At 45.0% G+C, this 26,470-nt stretch overlaps 1 protein-coding gene across 2 annotated transcripts in view; it reads left to right on the top strand.

The window, feature by feature from the left end:
- The window catches only part of DLEC1 (DLEC1 cilia and flagella associated protein), a 1,790,999-nt gene that overhangs the window by 1,201,890 nt on the left and 562,639 nt on the right, over window positions 1–26,470 (top strand). The window contains exons 26-27 of one of the 2 annotated variants that reach the window (XM_069647686.1): window positions 23–90; window positions 10,597–10,748. In XM_069647686.1, coding sequence (XP_069503787.1) covers window positions 23–90; window positions 10,597–10,748 — 220 coding nt within the window. Of the gene's footprint in view, window positions 1–19; window positions 91–10,596; window positions 10,749–26,470 lie in introns of both variants that reach the window. The other variant, XM_069647685.1, reaches the window with a different exon arrangement.

Raw genomic sequence — 26,470 nt, 5'->3', positions numbered from 1 at the left:
GTTTCTTTTTTCTTTTCAGCAGTTCAGCAAGTTCACTTTTGAAAAAATCTCCCCAGCTTGCAGCCTTTACAGCCAGCAAAGCACAGACAGGTATGAACCCGGTTTACATCTGAATGTGGCTGAAGCCGAGAGTCCTTAGAAATGTAACTGCTTAAGACCATGTCTCCACCAGGACCTGGTGAGGATCATTTCCCCCCTCTCAAGGACGTAAAAGGAAGGCAGGAAACCAAGGGGTAAGCGGTTTACACCTTACTTCTATGCTTCGGCTCGGAACAAGGTATATGTTCCCACCATGCATTCCTGCTCCGCCTCCAAAATCCACATGGTTTTGCGCCAGCATGGCATTTGTGTGCTGGCACAGAACCAATGGATATCTGGGGAATCCACCTGTTTTTTGGGCCTGGTAGAGGTAAACACTCTTTGCAAAACAGAGTGCAACAGCAGTTTAGCCTGCTTACACATTTACTTTCTGCAAATGACTAATTGCATGGAGGGGACCCAAGTGCATGTAAGTGTGGCCATTGCTGATTCACTTCCTACAACCACAACTGTTTTGAAAATGAATTCCAGTGTGTGTTCATCTTTTCCTGCGAATAAGTGTCCCCGTTGATGCGTTAGTTCAGGCGCTGTGCTGCAGAACTTACCTAACAACCCTGATTCCTTGTTCTTGGCACCTTCAGAATGTATTTGTTTGATTAGGAACGTTTTCACATAGCACATGTTTTAAGTACCAAGATCCTACAGTATCTACTTCGGGCAAATGCTATTGCTGGCCACAGCTGGTGAACTCTGTGTAGCATTGTTCCTTGGTCCCTACAGCACAAGCATGATTGGAAAAGAATTCAATTAAAGTCAAGCAAAAAATGACTTTGAAATCCTCCTAGAGGAACAGCGAAATGTCAGGCAATAAATACCGAGTGTATCTGATTTGACTTTCAGTAAAGATGAAAAATAGCCTCAGTAAAATATCTTGTGATGAACAAACTAAGTATCAGGAAAGTCCTTCTTATCATGCAAGCTCCCTTTTTCATTGTACATGAAGCAGTGGTAAATGTCAATGTACCCATTCGTGGGATACTGTTTCCTTGACTGCGAAGTAGGGGGCATCTGCACCATCGCAAGGAAACCAATAGCCCAACCTTTGGATTTCAGTGAAGAGTTTCTAAGTAGGCAGCATACATCCTTCCTCAATCCGTGCCTATATTTGAAACATAAATCCTGCATTGAACAACATGTTAGGGTAAGATGAAGACAAATCTTTACTAGCACAGATAATACATTCTTGAGAGATACACGAGCACCCTCAGTACAGCTGGTTGCAGGTCGAATAATGCATTAAAACACCCCCCGTTTTTACCTGCACCCAAAAAATGGCAGGGAGAATTATAAGTGGTGTATTGAAAATGTTTAAAAGTAGTAAAGGGAAGGGCCCACCCCCTTAAGGAGGTGAAAAAGGTGGTATTACTGCTGACCATCTTCTCACCCCCTTTCCAGCTTGATGCAAAAAGGGTCAATATTATTAAAAAATTGTACAGAGTGGTATGATACTCTACTGCTCCATTTCCATCCTCAAAAGAGGGATACGAAAGGTTTATAGTAAAAATGTGACACAATGCATGCAGAGTGTCTAACGTATTACTGCACCTAATTCAATTACTGCTGTAAAGGCAGTATTCCTGTAATCTAACAGTTCCCGTCAGGTAACAACTGTTAACTACCGCTGATGGTAATTCAGCCAAAGAAATGCAAGATTTTAATGAGGGCCAAGGGGGTTACATGTGATTTTAACGAATCACAAAACAACAAATGCATTTTTAACGAACCAAAAACACCTTAAAAAATAAAAGTTTTATTCATACTTTTCCCCCACCCCCAAAACTACTATTCCCATTCCCAACTAATTTACACGGCCTTCGGTAGCGGCCGTGTAGTTATGGTTAAGTTGCTCAACTCATAGGAAGGGCGCTTTATGGGCGGCTTATAACTTCGCTCCCCCTGGACGAATCATTACCAAACTTTGCATAACAAGTATGGCCCGCTCTGAATGTTTTGGGCAAGTTTTGCAAGGTTTTGTCAAGGGGGGGTTATAAGAGGGGTCCCAAACATTTTTTTTCCATAGACCTAATGGAAAAAGATTTTGCTCACGCCTACAGCCCAAACCGCTGGACGGATTTTCACCAGATTTGCACCAGGAGCGGCGGCTTGCTCCCGAAAACGCGCTTTTGTAAATTTGGTGTAAATCCATCCAGTAGTTTTTTTTAAAACAACCAAAAAGTAGTTCCCAAAAAATAAGTGATATCTGGCTCCGCTTCGCAGACCCATTTCCCTGTTCGGTCCGCGGACAAGCATTCGATGGGCTCATAGAGTGCTGTGATGTCCGCAGCCATTGGACGTGCCCACTGATTGGATGGTGAAAAGCGTGAAGTGCATCCGAATTTCGGAAACGCCCGCCATGTTGGATTCGTGGACATCCGTCGGTGTCCGCGGACACAATGGTAGAAACATATTAAAAAAACACATCATTGCACTTGTCAAACTTATCAAACAATCTCTGGGCAGGTGAGGGGTGATGAGGAGGGGATGGGATATGGATGTAAGAAGCCGTAAAACTGGCGTTTTTCACCCGAAGTCTGCGAACAGTCCGGATGTTTGGGGGCAGTCTTGTGATGTTCGCGAACACTTCAGATGTTCAGGGACATCTATGCCTATTTCTGCATTACAGGGTTGGTGAAAAGCAGTTCTTGCATGGCTTATAACTTTGGCACCACTCAATGAAACTGCATGCAATTTTGGAATGTTATTCTAGACCAGATTCTGAATTGTTCTGGAAAGTGTGGAGCTGTTTTGTCAAGAGGGAACAAATTTAGAGGGGTGGTCCCAAAATATTGTAAAGGCTTATAAATGTGGTGCCATTTGACGAATCTGCACAAAAGTTTGCAAAACAATTCTAATTCTAGATATAAATGTTTTTGTAAAGTTTGGTGGGATTTTCTATAGAGGGGGCTAAATTAGGGGGGTCTCAACATTTTTAGATGGCTTAAAACTTGGTTGCCGTTTGACGAATGTGGACAAAAGTTTTCAGAAAGATTATACAGGAACCTCCAATGTTTGTTTAAAGACTGAATGGAGTTTGTAAATTGGGGGCTTTGTTAAGTGGGGGACTATTGTATTGAAACACTTGTGTATAGGCGCATTACAAATGCCATATCATACATTTTGGAAAATATAAAACCTGGGCGGATTTCATGCAAACTCGTGTAAGGAGCATTGGCAATGACCTTAAAGCATGGTTTTGCAAATGTGCCTGTGTTTTATTTTTTTGACAAGTGTCAGAATGTAGGTACAAAAAATAGTGATATACCTTTGGTGACTGACGTATAGCCTGTGGCAATGGGCAGTATCCAGATTGTCCGGGTCATGGTATAAGGTCATGACCCGGATAATCTGGCCATGACAGCGAGTGATGAAACATGGTGTTAAAGTGGCCATGTCCACCTGGGACCGGCTATGTGGTAAAGTTATACGTAAGTAGGATAGGTTTGAAAGGGAAAAAAAATGTGCTCGTGGTAATATGGTCAAAGGGTTCTGACTTCGCCTTCTGCAGGCTGCCATGGAAAGGGAAGAGGGGCTCTGTACGGAGCCCCACCTTCTCTTTCCATGGTGGCCATCTTGGAAAAGTAAAATCTATTTTTTAGCACCCCGGGTTCCCGCTTTGGGAACCAGGGGTGCTTATCCCTTTATCCCCCATTTTAGGGGCTGCAATGGAGGATAATGGTCCAGAGCCCTCGTTATTTATTTATAACGCACCGAAGCCCACAGGCATCAGGGCACACACAGACACACTTCGCTTGGGCTGATAACTTGGGCTGCCGGGCCGTTATCCCCCGTTCCGGTCCCTGGAACGGGTGATGAAGTCACATTATTCCCATTATTCCCATTAGCATAACACAAAATGATAATGGTAATGTTGGAAAAACGTATTGAGTTTATGTACTTTACTGAGAAATGTAAAGTTGATGGAGTCTATAAGATTTCTTTTTAGTTCTATGTTATAACTGTGAAAGGTGGTTCCTAAAGGAACCTTTCATTTGTTGTTTTAAAAAAAATAAACGTTTGCAGGAGAGTTTAGAACGTAAGGTGAGGAGGAAAATGAGGGAAGAGGCACCACGCACTAATACGGAGGGCCAGGTGGACAGGGGAAGATGTTGCACATGTGTTGCTTCTCAGGTAGTGAGAAGTGTTTTGCATGCGCCTTGATTACAGCTTCAAATACACGTCGAAATTGCTTCCCCCTGAGGGGGGTGTGTTGCAGTATATAAAGAGGAATGTTGTCTTTCAAAGATATGGACCAACTGCCTCTTATTGCTTTCAAGGTAGCTGGTGGGATTTTGTGTCCCACAGAAGTGGGATATGTGGTTGCAGTATTGGTTGAGGAAGATGATGTGGAGAAAGACAGCCTACTACTTGCTAATAAAGGAACAATCTTTCTGAGAGCATTGCGGTAGTTGGACTTGGTGTGGCAACGCATGGAGGTGGTCCCGTAGGAGTAATGTCCAGGTAGTCCATGACTGAGTAAACAGTTGCACTCAGTGCATTTCACTTTTGTAGCTTTAGCCTTTGGTATATTCCCAACAGTGGTAAAGAAATGCCACACTCATGGGTCTTTCTGGGTGATAGAGGTAGGCACTTCCTTTACCTCATCTTCTTGGTCCTCTTCATTGTCTTTACAAATATTGCACTTTTTTGTTGTTGTGTGGGTCTTCCAGCTGGTGCTGGTGGTGGCTCTTGGGGAGGAGGGATGACAATAGTTGATGCCATGTTCAAGATAAATAGCAGTTTTGCTACTATTCTTCCAAGTATGTGCTTTGTACTAGATTGTTAATGGATAATGAGTAAGAATAGATGTAGAAGCTGTGCAAGGGTACATTTTGAGCTTGAAAGTTCCTAGATCAGTAGAAAATGCAGTTCCGAACTGTCCTCCAAGCAAGGACCCAAACGCAAATTGCAAACGCATTCATGGACACGTCATCATGCTGCGCACAAGCGCATGGTCACGTGGCACTGTCCAGAAGGTCCACAATGACGTCAGTTGTTCGCGGACATCGCTGAAAGGAAAAACAGTGGAAAAAGTATAGAAGTGTTAAAAATGATGCTAGAAGGTGGGACATGGCAGAGTTTTAAGGTGAAATGTTGTAAATTGGACAAAACGTTGCCATATGAAATTCAATGAAAAAACTTTGTTAAGGGGACATTACTGGCCCACTTGTTTTTGTTCACTGAAATATCTGGGCCCGGTAGTTTTGTTCACTGACAGACAGAATATTATAATTCAAAAGGTGCTGTATATCTAGACATTAACCTTGTCATATGTTCTTAAAGTACTTTCCTTAGGGTTTGGTCTCAGCTTGTGGTACATGTACATGGGGCAATAGGTAGGCCTAAAACACAGAATTCATTTGTATACATGAAGATAAACTTTAATGCTATTAACATTTTCTGATGATGCTGGTTCTTTCTTCCTTACTTTAGTTTTCCGGTATGTGCCTCTGATTTGTATGCTTTACGGGTCTTCATATGTATTGTTTGTACTAGTGTGTAGTTAGTCTTGAATTGTTACCTAGTTATTACATGTTTAACATTACACAATCACCCCTGACATCATGTAAGCAACATTATAAACACAACCCCTTGTAGGGACTTTTCATCAAAATTAACTTCACATATGATGTCATCAGTGATGTCATCAATGACATTTGTGATGTCATCTTTGATGTCCTGGGTGTTAGTCTTAGCAGTGCACGGTGGTGGCGCGAGTTATGGTTTCTTAGCTTACCATAATTGGCGAATTTCTGAGGTTTTCCGGTTTTACTTGTAACCATAACGTCCCGTTAAAGTTTTTTCATTGCATTTCATAGGTTTTTATTTGTGGAACTTAACCATAACGTCCCTTTAACAAAGTTTTTTCATTGATACATATGCATATGTATGGGATACATTACTCACCGTAATCGTATTTCTGATGCTTGTATCTGCTAAGATTCACATGCTGTGCATAGGCCGACATCTAGTGGAAGCTGCAGAGTATTACAGTTGTTTTCGAAACTCGAAAACTGACGTCGACAGGGCGTGCCAGTAATACTATCCCTAGTGTGACGTCCAGTGTACCCATGATCACTCACGCGTTGAGGTCCCTCAGATTATTTTTCTGACATGAGGTAGCATGAGGTGTAGCGTGAGTACAGTTGTATCCAAGCAGATAAGTAGCAGACAAGCTCATAAGCATCCGTGCGCCTTCTCTCCGAGGGGAGGAAGGGTGTGTTGCATGTGAATCTAAGCAGATACAAGCATCAGAAATACAATTACGGTGAGTAATGTATTCCTTCTGAGGCTTGTGGAATATGCTTAGATCACATGCTGTGCATAGATTAGTGAGCAGTGGAAGAAGAAGGAGGTGGGATGTGAGAAGGTTCATGAGGAAATAAATGTCTTAGAACCGCTTGTCCCACTTGTGTATCTGTCTTGGAATTCGTGTCAATGCAGTAGTGCTGAGTGAAAGTATGTATTGAGCTCCATGTTGCTGCTTTGCAAATACTGTGTAAGGGGACATTTGCAATGAAAGCCAGAGTGGCTCCAGTACCTCTTGAGGAGTGGGCCCTTAGCGTAAAAGGCAGTGTTTATCTGATATAGAATAGCACAATTGGAAATATCTGACTATCCACATAGAGATGGCATTCTTAGAGATGCGGTCACCTTCTCTGCCTGGCGCTATGGACACAAACAGTTGATCTGTTTTTCTTAGCGGTCTGGTCCTGTCTACGTAGTAGAGGACCGCTCTCCTCACATCTAGTGTGTGGAGTTTTAGCTCAGCAGAGCTTTTGGGCTCCTGAAAGAAAGCCGGTAGCTCAATAGACTGGTTTACATGAAATTTGGAGATGAATTTAGGTGAGAACCTAGGGTGTGTACGCAAAAACCAGTTTGTCCTTATGTATAGTAAAGAAAGGATCCTGCACTGACAATGCTTGGATTTCACTAACCCTTCTTATAGAAGTGATAGTTACTAAGAAGGCAGTTTTATAAGTCAGATGTTTGAGACTAGACTTGTGCATAGGCTAGAATGGGGTCCGATGAGCTTAGCGAGTACCACATTGAGGTCCCAACCTGGCGGTGGGTTAGAAATTGGAGGGTGGAGTCTCTTTATCCCTTCCATAAATGCCTTGATGACTGGTACCTTCCACCATGAGTCCTTATTATGGGTAGTGGTGTAGGCTGAAAAGGCCGCCAGGTGGCCTTTTAGGGTGTTGAACACTAACCCTGCATCTAGCAAGTGGAGCATATAGGTTAGAATGTTAGAAGAAGTACAATCTACGGGGTTGATCTGCTTAGTCTGGCACCAAATACAAATCTTTTCCATTTGTCCCAATAACAGTGCCTAGTGTTTGGTTTTCTTGATTCTTTCAGGATATCCATGCATCTTTGCAGTAGATTGAGATGCCCGAACACACTTTGGGAGCCATGCTGCCAAGTTCATGGTGTGTATTTGTGGGTGCACTGTTAGTCCCTCGTGCTGGGTGACTGGCAAAGGAGCTTGATGGGATCGCACATCGCCAGTTTGCGCAGATGTGGATACCACAGTTGTCTTGCCCACATAGGAGCAACTAGGATAAGCATCATCGGTTCCTTGTGTAACTTGTTCACCACCTTCCTCATGAGAGGAGTTGGGGGGGGGGAAAGCGTAAGCAAATTTGCCTGACCAGCTCATCCATAGGGTGTTCCCCTTGGAGCCTGGCTGGGGGATCCTGGACGCGAAGTCTGGGCATTGATGATTTTCATTTGTGACGAATAAGTCTATAGTTGGGAAACCCCATTGAGAGAAGAAGTGTTCTACGACTTCTTTGTGTAGACACCACTCATGTTCCTCTGGTAGGGGATCTCTGCTCAACGAGTCTGCTAGAGCGTTGAGTTGCCCTGGAACATGTTGTGATGACAGGAACATCTTCTGTTTGAGTGCCCATTTCCAGATTTTCTGTGCAAGTCTAGATAGATTTGGAGAACGTGCCAGTGAGGCGTCCGTTGTGACCACTGCATGTACCTCTGGCTCGTAAAAAGGTTTCCCTTTCGTTAGGTTTTCTCTCGTCCACCAGCGAAGATTTTGTACAAGTGTTGGCGAAACAACCACTAGATCATCCCACTGACTGCTTGCCTGAGACCACTGTTTCGCCAACCACTCCTTTATGGGATGGAATTGTACGATCGGACCGAAAAAAAAGGTCAGACCGTACAAAAAGTCCGAAAAATGCTACCACCAAAGGTTCAAACACCAAAAGTTTGAACCTTTGGTGGTAGCATTGTAGGTAAGTATAAAAAAAGGCTACAGGGGTGTCCCCCGCAACACCCCGCTCACTATACTGTGTGGTATAGTGAGCGGGGTGTTGCGGGGGACACCCCCACAGCACACCCGAAAAAAAAAAAAGAAAAGGACCCTGCGGCGTCAGTTCCCGATCACGCAAGTGAAAGGGAACTGGCACTGCAGGGTCTCAGCGTGTAAAAAAGATAAGTAGGGTTTGTTTATGTTGGGGGTGTGGGTGGGGGTGTGTTGAGGGTGTGGGTGGGGCAGTGTTGTGGGTATGTTGTGGGTGTGGGTGGCGGTGTGGGTATGTAAGGGTTTTGAATGCGTGTTCGCATGGGTAATGTGCAAACCTTTTGTGGTTTGCACATTTCTCATGCAAACCTTTCCTCCGCTGACTTTTCCGCGAACAATCACGCAGATCCTATGGGACACATGTGCAGTCACTAGGTAAATGCAAGATGCCACGATGCCTATTAAACGCCTTGCTTTGCGCACCCTTATCTGGCGGCCTGCCTGATAACGTGGTATTTGCAGTAACACATTTTTTACTCTTTCCTCTGAAGGAAAGACCAATCCTTCCTCTGTGTTTAAGACAGTTCCTAGGAACTGTTTTGAAGTGCTTGGCACTAGGCTTGATTTTTTCTCGTTGATGGAGAAGCCCAATTGAAAGAGGAGGTTGATTGTTGTTTGGATGTTTTGTCTGCAAATCAGGGGTGATTCCCCTGTTATGAGCCAGTCGTCCAGGTAAGGGTACACTGGGATTGCTCCCTTGCGCAGGTGCCCTGCCACTACCGCCAGTACCTTTGTGAATACCCTTGGAGCCGAGGCTATTCAAAAGGGCAGCAATTTGAATTGGTAGTGCTTGTTTGCTATCTTGAAACGCAAGAATCTTCTGTGCGCTTGGAACATTGAAATATGAAAATAGGCATCTTTCATATCCAGTGTTGCCATGTAATCCCCCTTTTTTAGCAGCAGAATTACCTCTTGTAGCATAGTCATGCAGAACTTTTGTGGCTTTACATATTTCTTTGCAGGGCGTAAATCTTATACAGGGCGCATTGTTAGATCTTTCTTTGGCACAAGGAAGTAAGTTGAATAAATACCCCAGTTTACCTGGTTCGCTGGGGACCACTTCTATGGCGTCCTTTAATAGAAGTGTAGTTATCTCTTCTAGAAGGATCCGCTGATGTTCTTCGTAGTGGATTTTCTGTCGTGGGGGGTGCTCGTGAGGACGTTGAAGAAGTTCTATACAGTAGCCACCTGCTACCGTGGACAGCACCCATCTGTCCGAGGTGATACCCTCCCATGAGTGGGTGAAGTTGAAAATGCGTCCTCCTACTGGAGATGCATGGCAGAGTTCCTGGAGCGGAATGTCACTTGCTCTTAGGCGGGGTGCTACCTCGAGAAGGGCCTCTGCCCCGACCACGACCTCTGCGTTGTCCTCTGGGATAGCCTTGGAAGGCTTGTCCTTGATTATTTCCCCATGAGGAGCCTTGGCCTTGATTGTAGCCGGATCCTCTTTGTGAATTTTGGCCCCGAAAATGGCAAAAATTACCATTACCTCTCTGACCAGTAGGCTTGTTTGTGAGCTGACCTAACTATTTTAGAGTGTCATACTCATCCTTTGCTGTTTTAAGTGCATCTTCCACGGCCTTACCGAAGAGCATGTTAGGTTCCACTGGCATGTTTATTAGAGTGGCTTGTGTTTCTGGCCTAAAGCCTGACTGGCGCAGCCATGCATGCCTCTTTATAAGAGTCCCCTCTGCAATGACTCTTCTGGCATTGTCCACTGCATCGAAATTTGATTTAAGGAGACAGGTAGATATGGCCCTTTCATCTGCTGCCACCTGAGCTAGTTCTCAGATGTAACAATTTTTTCAACAAATTAGAAATTTCAATATGGCATATAGAAGTGTCTTTTCCGATGATAGTTTCTTGTCTACTTGTAATGATCTTTATGCTTGTAAACGTATATGAGCTTTTTCTCTTTTCGAATTATTTCTCAACCTTAATACCATTATATGTTTAATTGCTATAAAGAATTAAGCAGTTGATAGACAACTTGATATAGTACACAAAAATGAACATAAAATATGTGAGATTAGGATATAAACATTGCTTTTATGAAAATAGGGTATTTAGTTTAATGAATAATTGTGATCTCAGTGTACTGCTTTATGTATTGATAATACAAAGTTAATTATAAATGAAACAATTAATTACAATGTTCCTTTGCTCTTTATGTATAGACTTTGCTGCATCTTGTCTGTCTGATGGGAAGGGAGCTGCTTTCTTTGTTCAGCCTGCCACCGGAGTGATAGGACCTTTCCAGCAACTCATCGTTGACGTGTCTGCCTTTAGTAGCATGTGGGGGGATTACCAAGATGAGCTTGTTTGTAAGGTAAACATTTAGTCTACTCAAATGAAATTGTCTTTTAAATAATTTACAGAACACATATTATCATTACTAGTATAGAATCCTGTGTACACGGGCCAAAGTGCAGGTTAGCATTAACACAGTAGGACCACTATATATCCTAAGGCAACAGCTCCCTCTAGTGGTGACAACAGGCAAAGTTACTGCTTCGGACAAACATACAGGCCTTTTATTATATTGTTAGATAGATCACAGCTCTCAACATCCAAAAGGAAATCACCAGAATTCCATACAATAGAATGATTTAAGGTGGATTGCTTTAATTTATGGGTGCTATTCAACTATTGTATTCAAATCTCAAGAATGACTTGTGGGCCTCATTTGAGCTTTTAATATTATGGGATCAGAATGTACAGGCTTACATTTACTGATACTAAAGGAATGATAAGAGAAGGACATCTAATCATAATGTGTAGAATCAGTTTTACTAAAATGCTTCAAATCACATTTGGTCCATCTGGCATATCTAGCAGGACACACATACACTCTTCCCAGATGTGCAGCAAACAGTCATCGGAATATAGCGACAGCATTCACATAAGCACCTCCCTCTTAGGTCTCCTTACAACTTCACAAACCCAACTGTCATTTTGCAATGATTACACTTTTTACATTGGAAGAAAGAAACAATCGCTTAATTCTAGTGATTTGATCTTCCTCAATGCTGTGTGCCTTTTTTTTTTGATTGAAGCAATTAGGTGACAGTGTATTTTATTTAAGTCATATATTTTTCTTCTAATCTTTTTCTGCTCTTTTTATTTTTTTTCATGTAACATACGGCAGCGACAAGAGAAAAACAAGTAGTTCCTGACCCAAAGAGTTTCTCGTCTTTCTGATATAAAAAGTATGGGAACTCAATGTTTCAAATAGGTTGCTACAATTGGAATCTTCCCCTTAAGTTATTTATGACAGCTAGGAAAAATAGAGTAGCACAGACCAAGCCTTCTAGCTATTTTTCATAGATACCGATACCAGGATATTTCAAGTTCGGTTGTCGGAATACAAACTCTAAGACTCTAGAAATGTTGAATACTTTCATCTTTTTGTTGTTGCTGTAGTTTTCTTTCATTTCAATGTTGATTTAGTGTCTTCCAATCTCCCCTTATTCTTATTTGCTCAGACCTAACCACCTGTATTCATCCACCATCATGAATGTTCAGTCTTCTTCAAGCTTTATATGTTGTGCCTACCTACCTAGCTTAATGCGTAAGGATGAAAAGAATACTTCCCAAGCCCATCATTTCTTTTTATCCATATATGTATGGGATGTTGTCTGCTCCAATATCATTCCTGTCCTGCCCTGCCCTTGTTCAGTACTCCCTGGCTAACAGTTCCTGGCACCTGCATGCCTCACTATGTGCCGTAACACTTCACTTCTTGTTTGTTGATCGATTTCCTTGGTATATGCTTCCTCCCGTTCTGTGCGCTCCTACCAGCCATTCTCTCTCGATCCTGATATGTGTGTTTCTCTCCCACAGGCCCTACGCTACACATCCCTAAGCTTGTTTCATGATTTAGACCCCGCTTCCTGATGAGCGATGATTATCCTACATCTTCATTTTGTGCCCTTTTCTCCTTTAACTGAAGTTTCTTCCAGCCTCCTGTGGTAGAAATCACTGTATGTTGAGGGCCACAGGACCCACTGGAATCATGCTGCCCTTAGTCCCATGCAGGATAAATGATAGAATACGGTTGTTTACATTTGGTTGCCACTCCTGAGGCACACTGTTTTGATTCAGATTTTTTTCATTAGTAGATGTGATTTTCCAGTGTTTTTTCTCCCTTCTCCAACGATTTGGGTGGCATTGCGTTTGGCTATAGTTAGAGGGTCTGATTAGTGTCTGATGATCCAGACGTACCCGGTTCTGATAGTTAAACCGCTAATCCTGCTTGCAGACCCTTGCACATGGCAAAATCAGATTAACATTGAAGACTTATACGAACACACAGATGAAGAGACTGCATCACGCGCAAACAATAATTCCAGCATGGCAGACGCTGGATTTATAGTCTTGAAGTGAAGCTGTAGAGCAGCCTTTTTGTAATCTATACAATTTTGTACCCAGATTCATGTCAATTAAAAGATTCATTTTTACCTCAATGTTCTCTTCAAATCAGACAGTAATAATAGCAGTGCTCTTTCTTGTGACAGTGCTTTGCTTCTTTTGATCATAGCATATTCGTGTAGCTGTGCAGGTAGATTCAGGAGGCAAGATCATATGGGTCTGTGTCCTATTTTTTTATCGTGACTATTCTATTTGGTGGCATTAAGATGGATTTCCAGAATCAACCCTGGGTGTGGATTTGGCAAGGGCACCCTGTTATGATGAACAGGCAGACACTGAAGACTACTCAAACCCAATCAAGGTCTACATGAGGAGAATACATGGGAAGGGAGACAAGGTGGGCCAAGCTGCCATTGTGGCTCACAAAACAAGAACGTCCATGAGTGACGATAACCCAGATGCAGGACCCAGCAGGGGAGATGGTAAGGTCACAACAGGGAATAAACAAGGTCTTCCGTGGGTATTACGAGCAGCTGTATGCAACTGAGGGCACTTACTCGGATGAGGAGGCCTCGGATTTGCTAGACCTGGTGCATCTGCCTAAATTGGAAGGGTAAGCCAGGGAAGGGTTGGAAGTGCCCATAGAGGAGGGAGAGATATTGCACGCGATCCAATCTATGCAAACCAATAGAGCTTGAGGGAGCGAAGGGTTCCCGGTGGAGTTTTATTGGGAATTTGTGGGTGTTCTGGTCCCCCAACTGAAAAGGGTATAAGACAATGCATTCTGTAAGGGTATACTACCAGAATTGATGAGGCAATAATCACTGTGTTCCTGAAAAAGGACAAGGACCCAACCCAATGGGCCTCCTACATGCCTATCTCTTTGCTGACCGTGGATGAAAAGGTCCTCGGAAAAGTACTTGCATCCAGATTGGCCAGGATAGTCCCGAATCTAGTACACCGTGATCAGTGTGGGTTTATAGGGGAGGCGTGATACTAGCATGAATTTGTGCCATTTGCACCATGATTGACATAATTAAAGATTTGCTCAGGGAAATGGCGCTGGCTGCACTGGATGCTGTTAAAGTGTTTGATTCGCTCGAATGACCGTGGGTTGGGCGAAGGGATAATGGGTTGGATTAGATTATTGTACAACAGCCCAATGGCTAGGGTAAAGGCGGGCACTGGGGTATCTTCAGGGCGGTTGTTGGAACGGGGTACACATCAGGGCTGCCGTCTCCCCAATCCTATTCTCAATGGCACTAGAACCCCTGATGAGATACTTACGACAATACATCCCGGAAACCGGCATAACCGTGCATGAAGTGACACATAGCATCTCGCTCTATGCGGATGACAATCTGTTATATGTGGATGATCCTCTAGAAAATATGCTGATTACCCTGGACATTTTAGATAACTTCCGGAAGCTATAGGGGATCCAAATCAATAGGGAGAAATCACTTTTATTCCTGTTGGCAGGCCTAAGGGCAAAAGTAAGAGGTTCCAGATTTAGATGGGAAGAGGAGTCATTTAAGTATCTGGGGATACAAATCTTTCATGATATTGAGAAAACATTTGTCTACAACACGAGCGGGTGCTATCGTCGATAGGGGATGCTGTGCAGTTTTGGAAGAAACTTCCCCTGTCGTTAATGGGGAGGGTAGCTCTTTGTAAAATGGTGGTACTCCATAGGCTGCTGTATTTCTTCACCAACATCCTATATGTCATCAAAAAAGTATTCTTCAGAAGGCTGGACAAAACGCTATGGGATTTAATATGGAACACAGCCATGAGAACGCTATGGCGCAATAGAGACAAGGGTGGACGGAATATTCCAGATTTTTAGATCTATGTTATGGTTGCGCAATTGCAGTCTGTAGCTCACTGGAACGTGGCCCCCGGGGGCGAGATTGCAGGCTTTCTAGGAAGGATTGCAGAGGACCAACAGGGCATGGAACTGTTGTGGAACCCCATAGTTGGCAAATGGGACATAAATGTTTTCAGAGTGGTGCTTGGAATGTGGAAAAAGCTTTTGGTGAAGTTGGGGGGGTTAAGGGCCTTTATGACAGGCAGCTTCCCATAGGTTTCGATGCGACTATTAGAATGGCGCTGAGGAGTATAGGCTTGGCGACCCGGAAGGATAGGCAGTGCACAACAATGGAGGATTTCTTCACCGGGGGAACTTACTAACATTTGACGAGTGGAGGCAGCTGTATGTGGTACCGAGGGGCCAGTTCCTCATATATGCGAATGTAGTGTGGAGGCTGGTTGCACTCTAGGAGGGTATCCCGGATGAGCCAGAGACGAGCCCTGTGATGCAGACGATGTTGTAGCTCGAGGAAGGCGGGGGGGAGGGGGGGAAATCCAGGTTGTATGGAGCCTTGCAATCCATGCAAGCAGATGAGGAATTGACATTTAAGGCAAAGTGGGAGAGGGATTCGGGCCAGTCGATCTTGGATAAAATGTGGGTACAGATGTGGGAGCAAGTAAAAAAAAAACAAGAAATCCACGGTTCCAATTGGTTCAATACCATTATTTGCATAGAGTGTGTTTGACGCCGTAGAAGCTACACATGATAAATTAATCAGTGACTCATAATTGCCCCTGATGTGGGAGGGGGGGCGTCATACGGGTTTCTGGCACATAGTCTGGGACTGCCCAGTGATTGCGGGATAATGGGAGAGGAGGTGGTGGGACACCTGAACAAGTTATTGGGGGGAACTTACAAATGCACTCACGATGTATAATTATGGGGTCTCCTACCGGGTAAAAATAGATACAAAACAAGGAATAAAATTGCCAGGTTCCTGTTAGTCCTCGCCATTAGGCGAAAAGCAATCTCATGGAAGGGAGCAAGCGGACCATCACTGAGACAATGGATCCAGGATGTGCATAGATGAGGCTTGGCCAAGGTGGAGTGCTTCAGACAACTGACAGATCCTGAGGGGGTAAATGAGCTGGAAATGGACTGGGGGTAATTATTGAACAATTTGGCATCCACCCCAGACCTAAAGCCCCTGTGAACAGGTCTGCGGGAATGTGATGGGAAAAGTAAATAATGCAGAGGGGCACTGCGAGCAAGTGGGGAAATGGACTTGCACTACTCTGCTAAAGAGAACAAGGAACAGGCGTGGTGGGAGGGGACTATGGATATTCTGCACTAAGGAGGGGTAGGGTGGAACCTGGGCCGGGGGTGGGACTGCAGGGAAATCCATATTGCCAGGTCATGGTGTGCTGGTTTACATGAAAACCTGATAAAAAGAAAGTTAAATAAAGGAGGGAGGGGAGGAGGGTGTGAGAAGAGGGAAGGAGGGATAAAAGGGTTTGACACGTTCTCAATGTTTCTAATTTTGAAAATGCCAATAAACAAATGTTCAAACTCAATCAAGGTAAGGTAGCATAGCGGCAAGGCTTAGGGGCTCATCATAAGTCCCCCGGTATCCCGCCGGTAATTCTGGCAGGATACCAGGGGACTACCGTACCATCTCCACTGCCCAATATCCAGGTATTACCAGGATATTAGGGCTGGTGGAGATGCCAGTAAATTCCCATTCTAATGGAGTCCTATAGGACTATGTACCTATGTAACTTCCTATGCAAGAAATGCGCCCAGATGCCCGTGGGGTTGGTGCACTATACAAATAAACAAACTAAACTAAACTAAATGGGATGGGGATGCCGCAATCACAGGCACCGATAATATCAGTGACGATGAGTGAGGTCAGGCCTGCCGGTAGATCACAGCCCCTACCGGCACACTTGTGATTTGCCAGTCTGGAAGGGTGCAGGTACACGTTATTACCGGCACCTTATTTCCGGACCGGCAAACCTATAAAGAGCTTTTTAGTCTCAGGATGGCTGTGAGAGTGGTCTAGGACTACAATGATTCCGCACAGAACAACCCCAATAATTCAAGTTACGCAGATAAGTACAAAAATATACAATAATTTATTAGGCCTTTAAAATACACACTAAGCTAGTTAAGACTTCTAGTCAAATATTGTCACAGCAACACTGTAAAAAATATATGCATTCACCCTTAGGAGACATAGGAAAGCATTTGATTCAGTAACCAGTGTAAACGGGTAAATACTCAGATGCATTAGAAGTAGGAAATTCACTTTAGAATAACCATAGAGCAGCTTCCCTAGCTCTTCGGAAGTCCAACCATAAGATGGTTTCGAGTCTTGTTCCCAAAACTCTCCAGTTCAGGAGTTATACAGCACAGGTAGGTTTATAAAGAGACTGGTGATGGTAATGGTTATGATTAATAAGAGTCAAAAAGTTAAGTAAAGGTCAGGTAAGTACACTTGCTCAATCCCAGACCCTAGGATGGGCATATAAAGGGATCCTTGACCAGACCTCCAAAGCCCAAAGTAAGGAAAGGGGGATTTTAGGGGCAGGACTTTAAGCCCATGTAACACTATGGAGAACAGGGGGAGGGAGGGGTTGGGGCCACACACAGAAACACACATGTTAACATGCCCACCTGATCCTGATTTCTTCAGAGACCACTGCTGGTGTTCCGGATTCCTTTGGGGATGCATTCTTAGACCCAGGGGTGGTGGGTGCAGAGGTTATTTTCACCGTCGGGATTCAGTTCCAGTCACAGTGCTTAGGAATCTGTTCTAGACAGCTTCCAGTAGAACACCCAAATGTTGAAAAGAGGAAGTATCCTGTGGGCCAGACAAACTGAGGACATCTCCAGGGAGCCAGGAAGATTAGTTACGAGTCGCCACAGTCAGGCAGCGACAGGCGATCTCCTATGGATGAACAAAGAGGCAGGCCCAGAACAGCTTACTTGAAACCTGGATCTTCAGGTTGAAGATCCAGGTTTCAAGTATGAACTTGGCTGCAGGGAGATGGCCCAGGAGAGAGCTGGTTAGTCCACTGCTTGGTCCAGGGACACTTCAGAATGCTCAGAAGGCACGATCATTGAGCAGGGCTTGAGCCTGGTTGTGTCCACCAGTCATGGGGTCGAAGCATTGACGAGATCTTCTTGAGATCACATAGTGAAGCAGGGCTTCACCAGGACAGCACTTGAGTCGATGCTGATCAGCTGCAGGAGTCATCCTTGGGTCATCAGCGGGTTGCTCTTCTACGTAGGGGTCTTTGCTCCAACAATGATCTGTCGAATGGCTGCAGGAGCCCTCCTTTTACCCAAGATTTGAGCTGGGAGCGGGCACAAGCCCACCAATGGTTCGGAACTGCACCATTCGAACGGGCAGTGGCTATCCAATTATGGATAGCCACTGGTCACAACATCTGCTCAGCAACATCATTCAGTCACAAAGATGTGTACTGCGACCAGACAGACACAGCCCCCACATCCGGGCTCACACACAAACCACTCCTTTGCCCACGAAAACAGCAGCTTTCCCCAGAAAAGGTAATTTCAAATATGACATTTTCTGACATGAGAAGCAAGAAGAAGACGAAAGAACAATATGGTTAAAGGATGAACGAAAACTTTGTAGCACGGCCACCTTAGAATTCTAGCCATCCTTAAGAACCATTTGCAGTAAATGCAAAGGTGTGTGAGTAGAATTACAAATATACAGTAGCTGCTGCCACCAGTTCATCCTTGGCACATTGTAAAAGTAACCAAAAAGCAATTACAGAAAAAGATATAAGGATAGAAAATATCCTTACTTTAAAGTGATGTGTGCAATTCTAACTATGCAAGAAAGACATAGGCCCTCATTATGAATATGCCGGTGCAGAATTAACGTGCTGGTAATTCCGTTTACTGGCACGTTTCTGCACCGCCATCTTCCAAGTTTGCCAGTGGGGTGGCCGGAATTGGCCACGCAACCAGAAAAAATTGACGGCAACTCCCCCATGGAGCCCTATGGGACTCCATGGAATGGTCCTCACTGGCACTTGTAATCTGCTGGTAATTCTGGCAAACCAAGTGCCGTTAACAGTAATTCCGTTTGGTGGTATCCCGCCGGATTTATCAGCGGGATACCACCAAACCTGTAATGAGGTCCACAGTCGATGAGTACTGATAGTCTTATGGACTAATCAGTTTCCCCATAAGAATTAGCAAAATGACAAGAGAAGTAAAGCAGAAGGCTTTACTTACGTTTTAAAAAGTCAGGACAAGAATCTAAATAAAGCAACAAAAAAGGGTGTCCCATAGAAGTCTATGGGAGGAAAGCAGCAAAGAAAAAATTGTTCTTAACAGGCGGCCTTAGAAATGTCAACTTTAAAACTGAATCTAGTGGCATGGAAAGTGAAGATTAGATGAAGAGGCCATGTTAGGAGGGTCACAAAGCCTGGACTGTTGTTTGTCTCTGTGTCCAGGCCCATACATATGACCATGCTAAAGCATATGGACACTCCCTCTCCTTCCCCGCCAACGAGGATTCTTTATTTTTCATCAACATTGGAAAAATCCAAAAAGGTTTGCTATCTTAAAAGACAATATTTGGCGGAGAAGTGGGAGGACAAGTGGTCCTTTGTGGTGCTTGCGAGTATTTTTTCACTGGAGACTGAATTTGGAGGCAGAGCCTTGCAGAAGCGAACAGCGACCAACTCTACAAAACATAATTTCTAGCGCGGAGCGCGCGTGGAGAAGTGGGAGGACAAGTGGTCCTTTGTGGTCACTTGTGGGCCGCGGTGGGTAGGAGATCATATTCCCACCAGGACGCATATAAAGCGCATCAGAAGAGCGGTAAGGAACGTAACTGCAACGCTTGTAGCGCTGTAACCGCGAAGGGAGACTGCGGAGGGTGATATTCCTCTTTGATCCCTATCGGTGGTTTCACTTTCACTGTGGGCTGTAACGTGCACCGGGTGCGAACATACACTTGGTAAACTCTGTATACGCCATCGCTGCAACATACATCGTTTTTTGGGGCCAGTGTACTTTGGTGCGGTTTAACAAAATGACCAAAGCTAAATCAGAGAAATCTAGGTATAACCTGCGAAAAGGTAACTGGAAAAAGCGGCAAAGCAACCCCCTAAGCAAGCAAAAAATGAAAATGGGGAGTGTGGCTTTCCGGGAAAAGGTACTATCCCAGCCTTGTTTGGGAAAAATATACCTAAAGTTAGACCGGCCGTAGACAATGCTGCTTCAGAAAAAGAGATTCTTTCCTCCTCTCATAACGGCAGCAGTGTTTTGGACTCTACCAACTAAAATGACATCGACAACACCTCGTTACTGGACTTGTGTTTGTCCATCCAAAAATCAATGGCAACTTTAAACAGACCCTCAACGTCTGCTGGGAAAAGTCCAATAGTGGTTGAAGCGCAGGTTATGAACCCTGCCTATAAGGATTACCAAAGGGATAGGTCGATTCCTAGCCCCAAAGAAACAGGCAATTCGTCCTCCAATCTATCAGGCATACTCCCCATTCACCCTACATTGATTGAGGGGGGCAGTGGGAAGATCAAAGGTTTAAATGGCACAGCCATAGCGGAATTGCAGGCTTCTATGGCGCCTGTCCAATTTGCCCTCACAATTCTATTAACGTTGTGTGGAAGGATCCACACAAACTCCATTGTTCAGCTTGGGCTGCCTCACCCGACCGGGAATATGGAGCCAGCCCCGTTAACTCCGTTTACTACAGAGGGTGCCCCTGTGCCTGTGGCCCCGGTTGGTGGAGTTAATCTGGAGGAACGAGATGAGGTGGGTACGAGAGTACCACTGACTAAAAAACAGCATAGACAACAGAAAAGGGAAGCCGCCAAAAACGTGGTGGTGGAAATGGCCTCCCCTTTACCGGCTACCATTCCTCCAGCTGCACGATCCAAAAAAAGCAAAAAAAGGGGCCGGAAAAATAAGAAACGAGCGAGAAAAGGGGTGTGGTCCCCAAATGACTGCATTATTCCAGACATAACACATGACTCCATAAGTACGGCCCATGAAGATGCGGAATCTGAGCTTTCAGCTAGCCGAATCGGAGAATCTACTAAATGCTCTACACCGTGCAGAAATGGGGAAGCTGTGGATGAGGAGTCTTATGAATCTCCTGTTACAAACAAAGGCGAGGACACTTATGCAAGTAAAATCTGCGTAATTAAAAATCTTAACGAGAAGAAAAGAGATATGTGGTTGACAAGATCTGAAGTTCTGGCCAAGTTACACAAGATTCCTCAGCTGCGTGTAATACGCTCGGAAGACTTCTCTTTTGTTGAACCACTGGAGGTGTGTAACCCCAATGTCACAGCCCTTCATTGTTGTGTCCTAGCATCGGCGCAACTGATCCGGATTTACAAGAAATCCCCAAGGCAGATTGGTATGGAAGTCGATGCTAGTAAAGAAAAGGAAGATCCTTCCCTTCCCAGCAAAGACTATGTGGCGCCCAAGAATAAGGATGGCAGACCCCCTCAACCACCTACAAAGAAGGTTCAGCTGGCAGACATTCAGAACACTCTGAAATGGCTGGCTGATTCGTTACCTATGGTACTTCAGCAGCCATGAGATTACTCTATTTTGAGTTGGAACACTCAAGGCCACCAACACTTTCTTTCGGATAAGGGTTCCCTGGCATTTATAAACAAATACCCATTTATACTGTTGCAAGAAACCTGGTTGATGACCCCTACGGATTTGGATGGTTATACAACACATCACACTTTGGCAAAGAAAGGAGATCGTGGGCGCCCTTTTGGGGGCCTAGCCATTGGAGTTACAAATAAGATATTAAGTAAAAAGATTCCAGTGGTTAACAGTAATCATATATGTGCGGTAGAAGTGTCCCTTAGTATAAAAGGCTTATGGGAAAAAATGCTGTTAATTAACATCTACAATCCTCCAGGGGCAAAGTCAAGAGAATATATTCAAGAAGCCCTACACGATCTGTTTGCTGATTGGAAATTAAACAATGAGAAGTTTTTTGTTATTGTAGCTGGGGATTTAAACTGTTGAATTAATTGTGGGGGTGGCACCGGAAATAACCCGCTTCTATCCAAGAATAGGGTATGGGAACATCCAATTGCTGATAAGGAGGGTGATTGCTGGCTGGGATTTTTTGGGTGTTGGGAACTTGAAATAATTAATGGGCGGACCTGCAGTGACAAGCCTGGTAAGAACACCTGGAGTAATGGAAGATCTGGAAGTACCCTTGATTATATTTTTACTAGAGGGGAGGTGGCTTCGATTGTTTCCGATATGGTGGTAAAAGTAATTGAATGGAGTGATCACAACCCCCTGATCATGAGTATGGGAGTTTCTGCACCGTTGATGGGGGAGGCTAACCTGGGTCACTTGACAAGTAATCACTCCCTAAATCGCATTTCTTGGTCGGAGAAGACTATATCAAAGGCCACTATGGCCACAGGTGAATGGGGGCCAAAACTGACAGATCAATTTAATCAAATGTCACCTGAGCAAATTGAGAAGTGGATTAGTGATTTCTCGGGTCGACATGGTTCTTGTAAAGTGCGCACGACGGTGGGAAAGACTACGAAAGAGGTTACCTACGACCGGGCCATTAGAGACAGGAAGCGTAAGCTTAGAAGCGATATTCGATGGGTCAGAAATAGCCCCCTCACCAGAGTGGCTACAGCCACAAAAATGAGGGAATTGAAAAATGGCTATCGAATATGGCTAAAAACACATAAAAGGTTGAGGAAACTTGCCAATTGGCAACATACGGTCAGTACTCTTTGTAGCAGAAATACTCAGAAAATCTGGTCAATTTTAGGGGAGGTGAAAGGGAAGAAGTCCTCCTACATGGTAAACCCTATAGGTAATATCGAATGGACTACCTATTTGGAAAAGCGTAATGGTGGGATTAGCAACAATATCGATAATCCTGTCACTATGAAACCCAAACTCCCGCCTTTCGTGGTCTCAATTGAAGAACTATAATGTAGAATTGAAAAGCTAGATTCCTCCCGAGCCCTGGGGCCGAACGGCCTTTCTAATGTGGTGTTGAAGAATAACTCCCTTTTCTGGGTTTGTCTCCTCAAAATACTATTTAGGAAGATCTTGGATGTAGGCCAAATACCATCATCTTGGCAGGCAGCAATCCTCATACCAGTGTTCAAGAAGGGTAATAGAACTGAACCTGAGAACTATCGACTACTGTCTATGTTGGATTGTACTGGTAAACTGTTTGCAGTGTTTTTACTCAATGAGCTACAAAAATGGGTGGAGAGTGAGGGCATTTTGGATAACTTCCAAAGTGGTTTCAGAGCTGGCTATTCAACAACCCACAATTTGTTTGTGATGAATGCACTGAGAAGTAAAGCCCTGATTCGCTCCAGTCCTCCGTTATGTGCACTCTTTATAGATTTCAGGGCAGCCTTTGATCCAGTAAATCGATCCTTATTATGGAAGAAATTAAGGAAACTAGGCTGTCCGGAATCTTTACTCTATTATTTAGAACTCCTGCATACGAACAACACGATACAAGTGCGGTTGGATAATTTAGGTGCAGTGACTAAACCCGTTCTCCAGACTAGAGGGGTAAAACAGGGGTGTGTAACAGCACCTACTCTGTACAACTTGTTCGTCTCTGACGTGCCAGGATGTTTACAGGGGATCAATAATTGCCCACCAAAGATTGGCTCTAGTCACTGCCCCATACTGGCTTACGCGGATGACCTAGTCATCCTAGATCACACCTTTAGTGGGATCCTAAGATCTGCGGAGCAGCTATAGCGGTATGCTGAGGCCAATGAACTTGTGATAAACACCAGTAAAACAAATCTGCTACTGTTTTCGGCAGGAAGAGTAGCTAGGCCTTGCATGATGATTGGAGCGACTGAAATCAAATACACCCTTACGTATAAATATCTTGGCGTAGAATTCGATCATAAGGGGAACTATCTCACATGCATTCAGGCGCGCAGTGCAAAAGCGGCGCAACTTACTGCGCTTATACACACATTTACACGTGAACAGAGTGGCTTCTCAATATGGGCGGCACGCCAGTTGTATATTCAGTGTCTGGCCCCTATGGTTACCTATGGCCTTGACCCTCTCTTTAATATGAATCTGGGATGGTTACAGCTTGTAGAAGGTAGATTCTGGAGGAAAATCCTCGGCCTCCCACAATGCATCCCTATGGCCATGATCAGACTGGAACTAGAAATTAGATCTCTCAGGGCTATGGTCCTGAAAAAGCGGATGGAATTTTACATACGGCTTAAGAATAATCCTACTAACAGCCTTCTCATGTGTATTAGTAGGGATATGGAGGCAGGCCGACTGAAAAGATTTGCAACTCAGCTGAATAACTTGTGTGAAGAAATCAGTTGGGTACCCGAATGGGGCCGAGAAAATGAATGCTTGTTTAACAAGTTGCGTAACCGCCTAAATTTGTGGGATTGGCAATGTAATTATACTCATCTTGAAGGCCTGAAAACCTATAGCTTTGTTACGCATGTTCTTTATACTTTTATGAAGGCGCAACCCTTCTTAAACCTCTGTCCGTCGGACCAATTGAGGCATTTTATTTTACTCTTACGCATCAACCACTTGCCAACTTTGGCGGCCAGGGGTCAGGAGTTGGGCTTAGCCAAAACTGAGAGGTATTGTAGAATATGTGAACTTCCCAATGAGATTGAAACTGCTCGACATGTCTTAACACTCTGCTCTACGATGAGAACAAATCGCATTAAACATCTAGGGGGATTTGTTCATAACCCTGAATTCATTGAGCAGGTAGATTTTTGGGTACAGTGTGTTAACACTCTCAACTCTAAATTACACATAGCACTTTTTCAGGTGTGGTGTGAAGCTCTCGTTTGTATGCAACTAAGTACTAGAGTGGCCCTTGGAGTCATATAGTATGTAATATGCAATATGTATAACCATTTGGGGGGCGTGGCTTACCAGCCATGGAGTAGGACGTGCGGGCTAGAGCTGCTCCGATGATCCGACACTGATCCTTGAGGAAACGCACGTAATACCGGCCAAAATTGTCATCAGAAGGGATGTGCGTGCGTGGGAACGTATGCGCTACCAGACCCAAGAAGATTTCAGCTGACTGGGCAATTATCGGCAAGACCGAGGAACCCGAGGAGCCTAGCTGCATGGATACATTGTATCCAAAATGGCGGCGAACAAAGGATGAGCGGCCGTAACTGCAGTGCGGATGAAAGCGCACCGCACGTTGCTGCCCTGCCACAAAGAAGTCGGGCCGATCCCCTGCTAACGACCTGGAGGGAGAATTACACGCGAAGCCGAGGTTGCTTTCCTCGGCCACCAGCTGACTCGATGCGCGGCTCCTGCTGCCTGCAGAAAACGAAACAAAAGCATCGGGGGCCTAAAATGGAAAGGCGCGAGTAATGATGAACGAGATAGATATAATGTAGCGGCAGAGGACGTGAGGAGCGTCACTCAGACCATTGGCTGGCGTGTTATGCGAGGAAGCCGAATGCATGGTGAGGCTTTGCTGCCCAGCTGAACAAATAGAACGGAGCTGGAAGTGGATGCGGCGAGCTCAGAGGAGGACTGGAGGCCCTGCAACCAGCATTGTGTATGCTGACATAACACGGGGAGACCAACGAATGGAAGCTTAAGCAGGAGGCCCATGAAGGACTGGCACACGACTGGAAGGGAAACACTTCCCTTTGTTCTGGAAACGTGGGGCTCCCCGCAGGCCATAATTGGAACATTGTAAAGAACGAACGTGCGCCGTACTACAGCGAGGGGGACTCATGGACCCAGAGCTCTTGGCCCCTGACGGAGCGCCAAATGGGGCATAATTAACAGGTCTGCGCGGAAGGGTGAAAGCGCAGGGATATGCCACATGGACTTTGGGATAGCGGCTCACAGGGATCTGATGTGAGGACCCCACCTACGACAAGACCGAGAAGGTGAGCCAGCGAGAATACATGCGAGAGGCTAGGGGGGCATGGTGCACAGAACTGTTATGCTGGTAGGTACTGCCCAGTGGTACACTGAAGTGGGATGTGACAGTGCGTAAACGCAGCCGGCACCACGTATATGGTGGTGCGCGGGGAAGACGGCTGAGGATATACCCAGCGGTGCACATTGCGCAAGAGCCCAAAAGTCGGGGGCAAGCGATATAAGGAGTTGCCCCCCGCGATCAACAAAAGGAGCCAATACGTGGGAGAGCACAACCCACTCCAGGAACAGCCCGGCGAATGTAAGCCAGTACGGAGGCTCTCCTGGTCAACTTTCTGGGCCCTGGGTGTGCGTCGGAACAGAAGTGCGGAGCAGACACGTCAGAGACTAAGCGCCCACAGGCAAGATGGCGGGAAGAGGGACCATAACCAAGAGCAAGAATAAACAGTCCACGATGGAAACATTTGCCAAGACGCAGTTGTCTCCAGCGACCACGGCACTCAAGGGAGCGTCAGGACCGATGGAGAGCGCCATAACGATCGAAAACCACCAGATTTTAGCGGCTATCACGGAACTAAAAGATTCATGGGGGCTAGCGATGGCTGACTTGCGCATTTCCCTGGAGGCCAAGATAGATGCAGTGGGCATCGATATCACCTTGCTGAGGCAAGATGTCAGGGCGTTGGCGGAGAGAACGAGCTGCTTGGAAAGTGCGGTGAAAACCAACACGGACACTAGTAGCAGCAATGCAAAGGAGGTCCACGCGCTGAAACAGCAAGTAGCTAACCTGGAGAATCGGGCGGAGGAGGCGGAAGGTAGAGCGAGGAGAAACAACATTCGCGTCGTCGGACTCCCAGAGGGAGAGGAAGGCCGAGACCCCACAGACTACATCGAAAATTTACTCC

This window comes from Ambystoma mexicanum, chromosome 2q, assembly GCF_040938575.1.
Source record: "Ambystoma mexicanum isolate Mex_15411 chromosome 2q, UKY_AmexF1_1, whole genome shotgun sequence".
Lineage (NCBI taxonomy): Eukaryota > Metazoa > Chordata > Amphibia > Caudata > Ambystomatidae > Ambystoma > Ambystoma mexicanum.
Note: the sequence above shows the minus strand (reverse complement) of the source record. Positions and strands in the feature narration are given on the sequence as shown.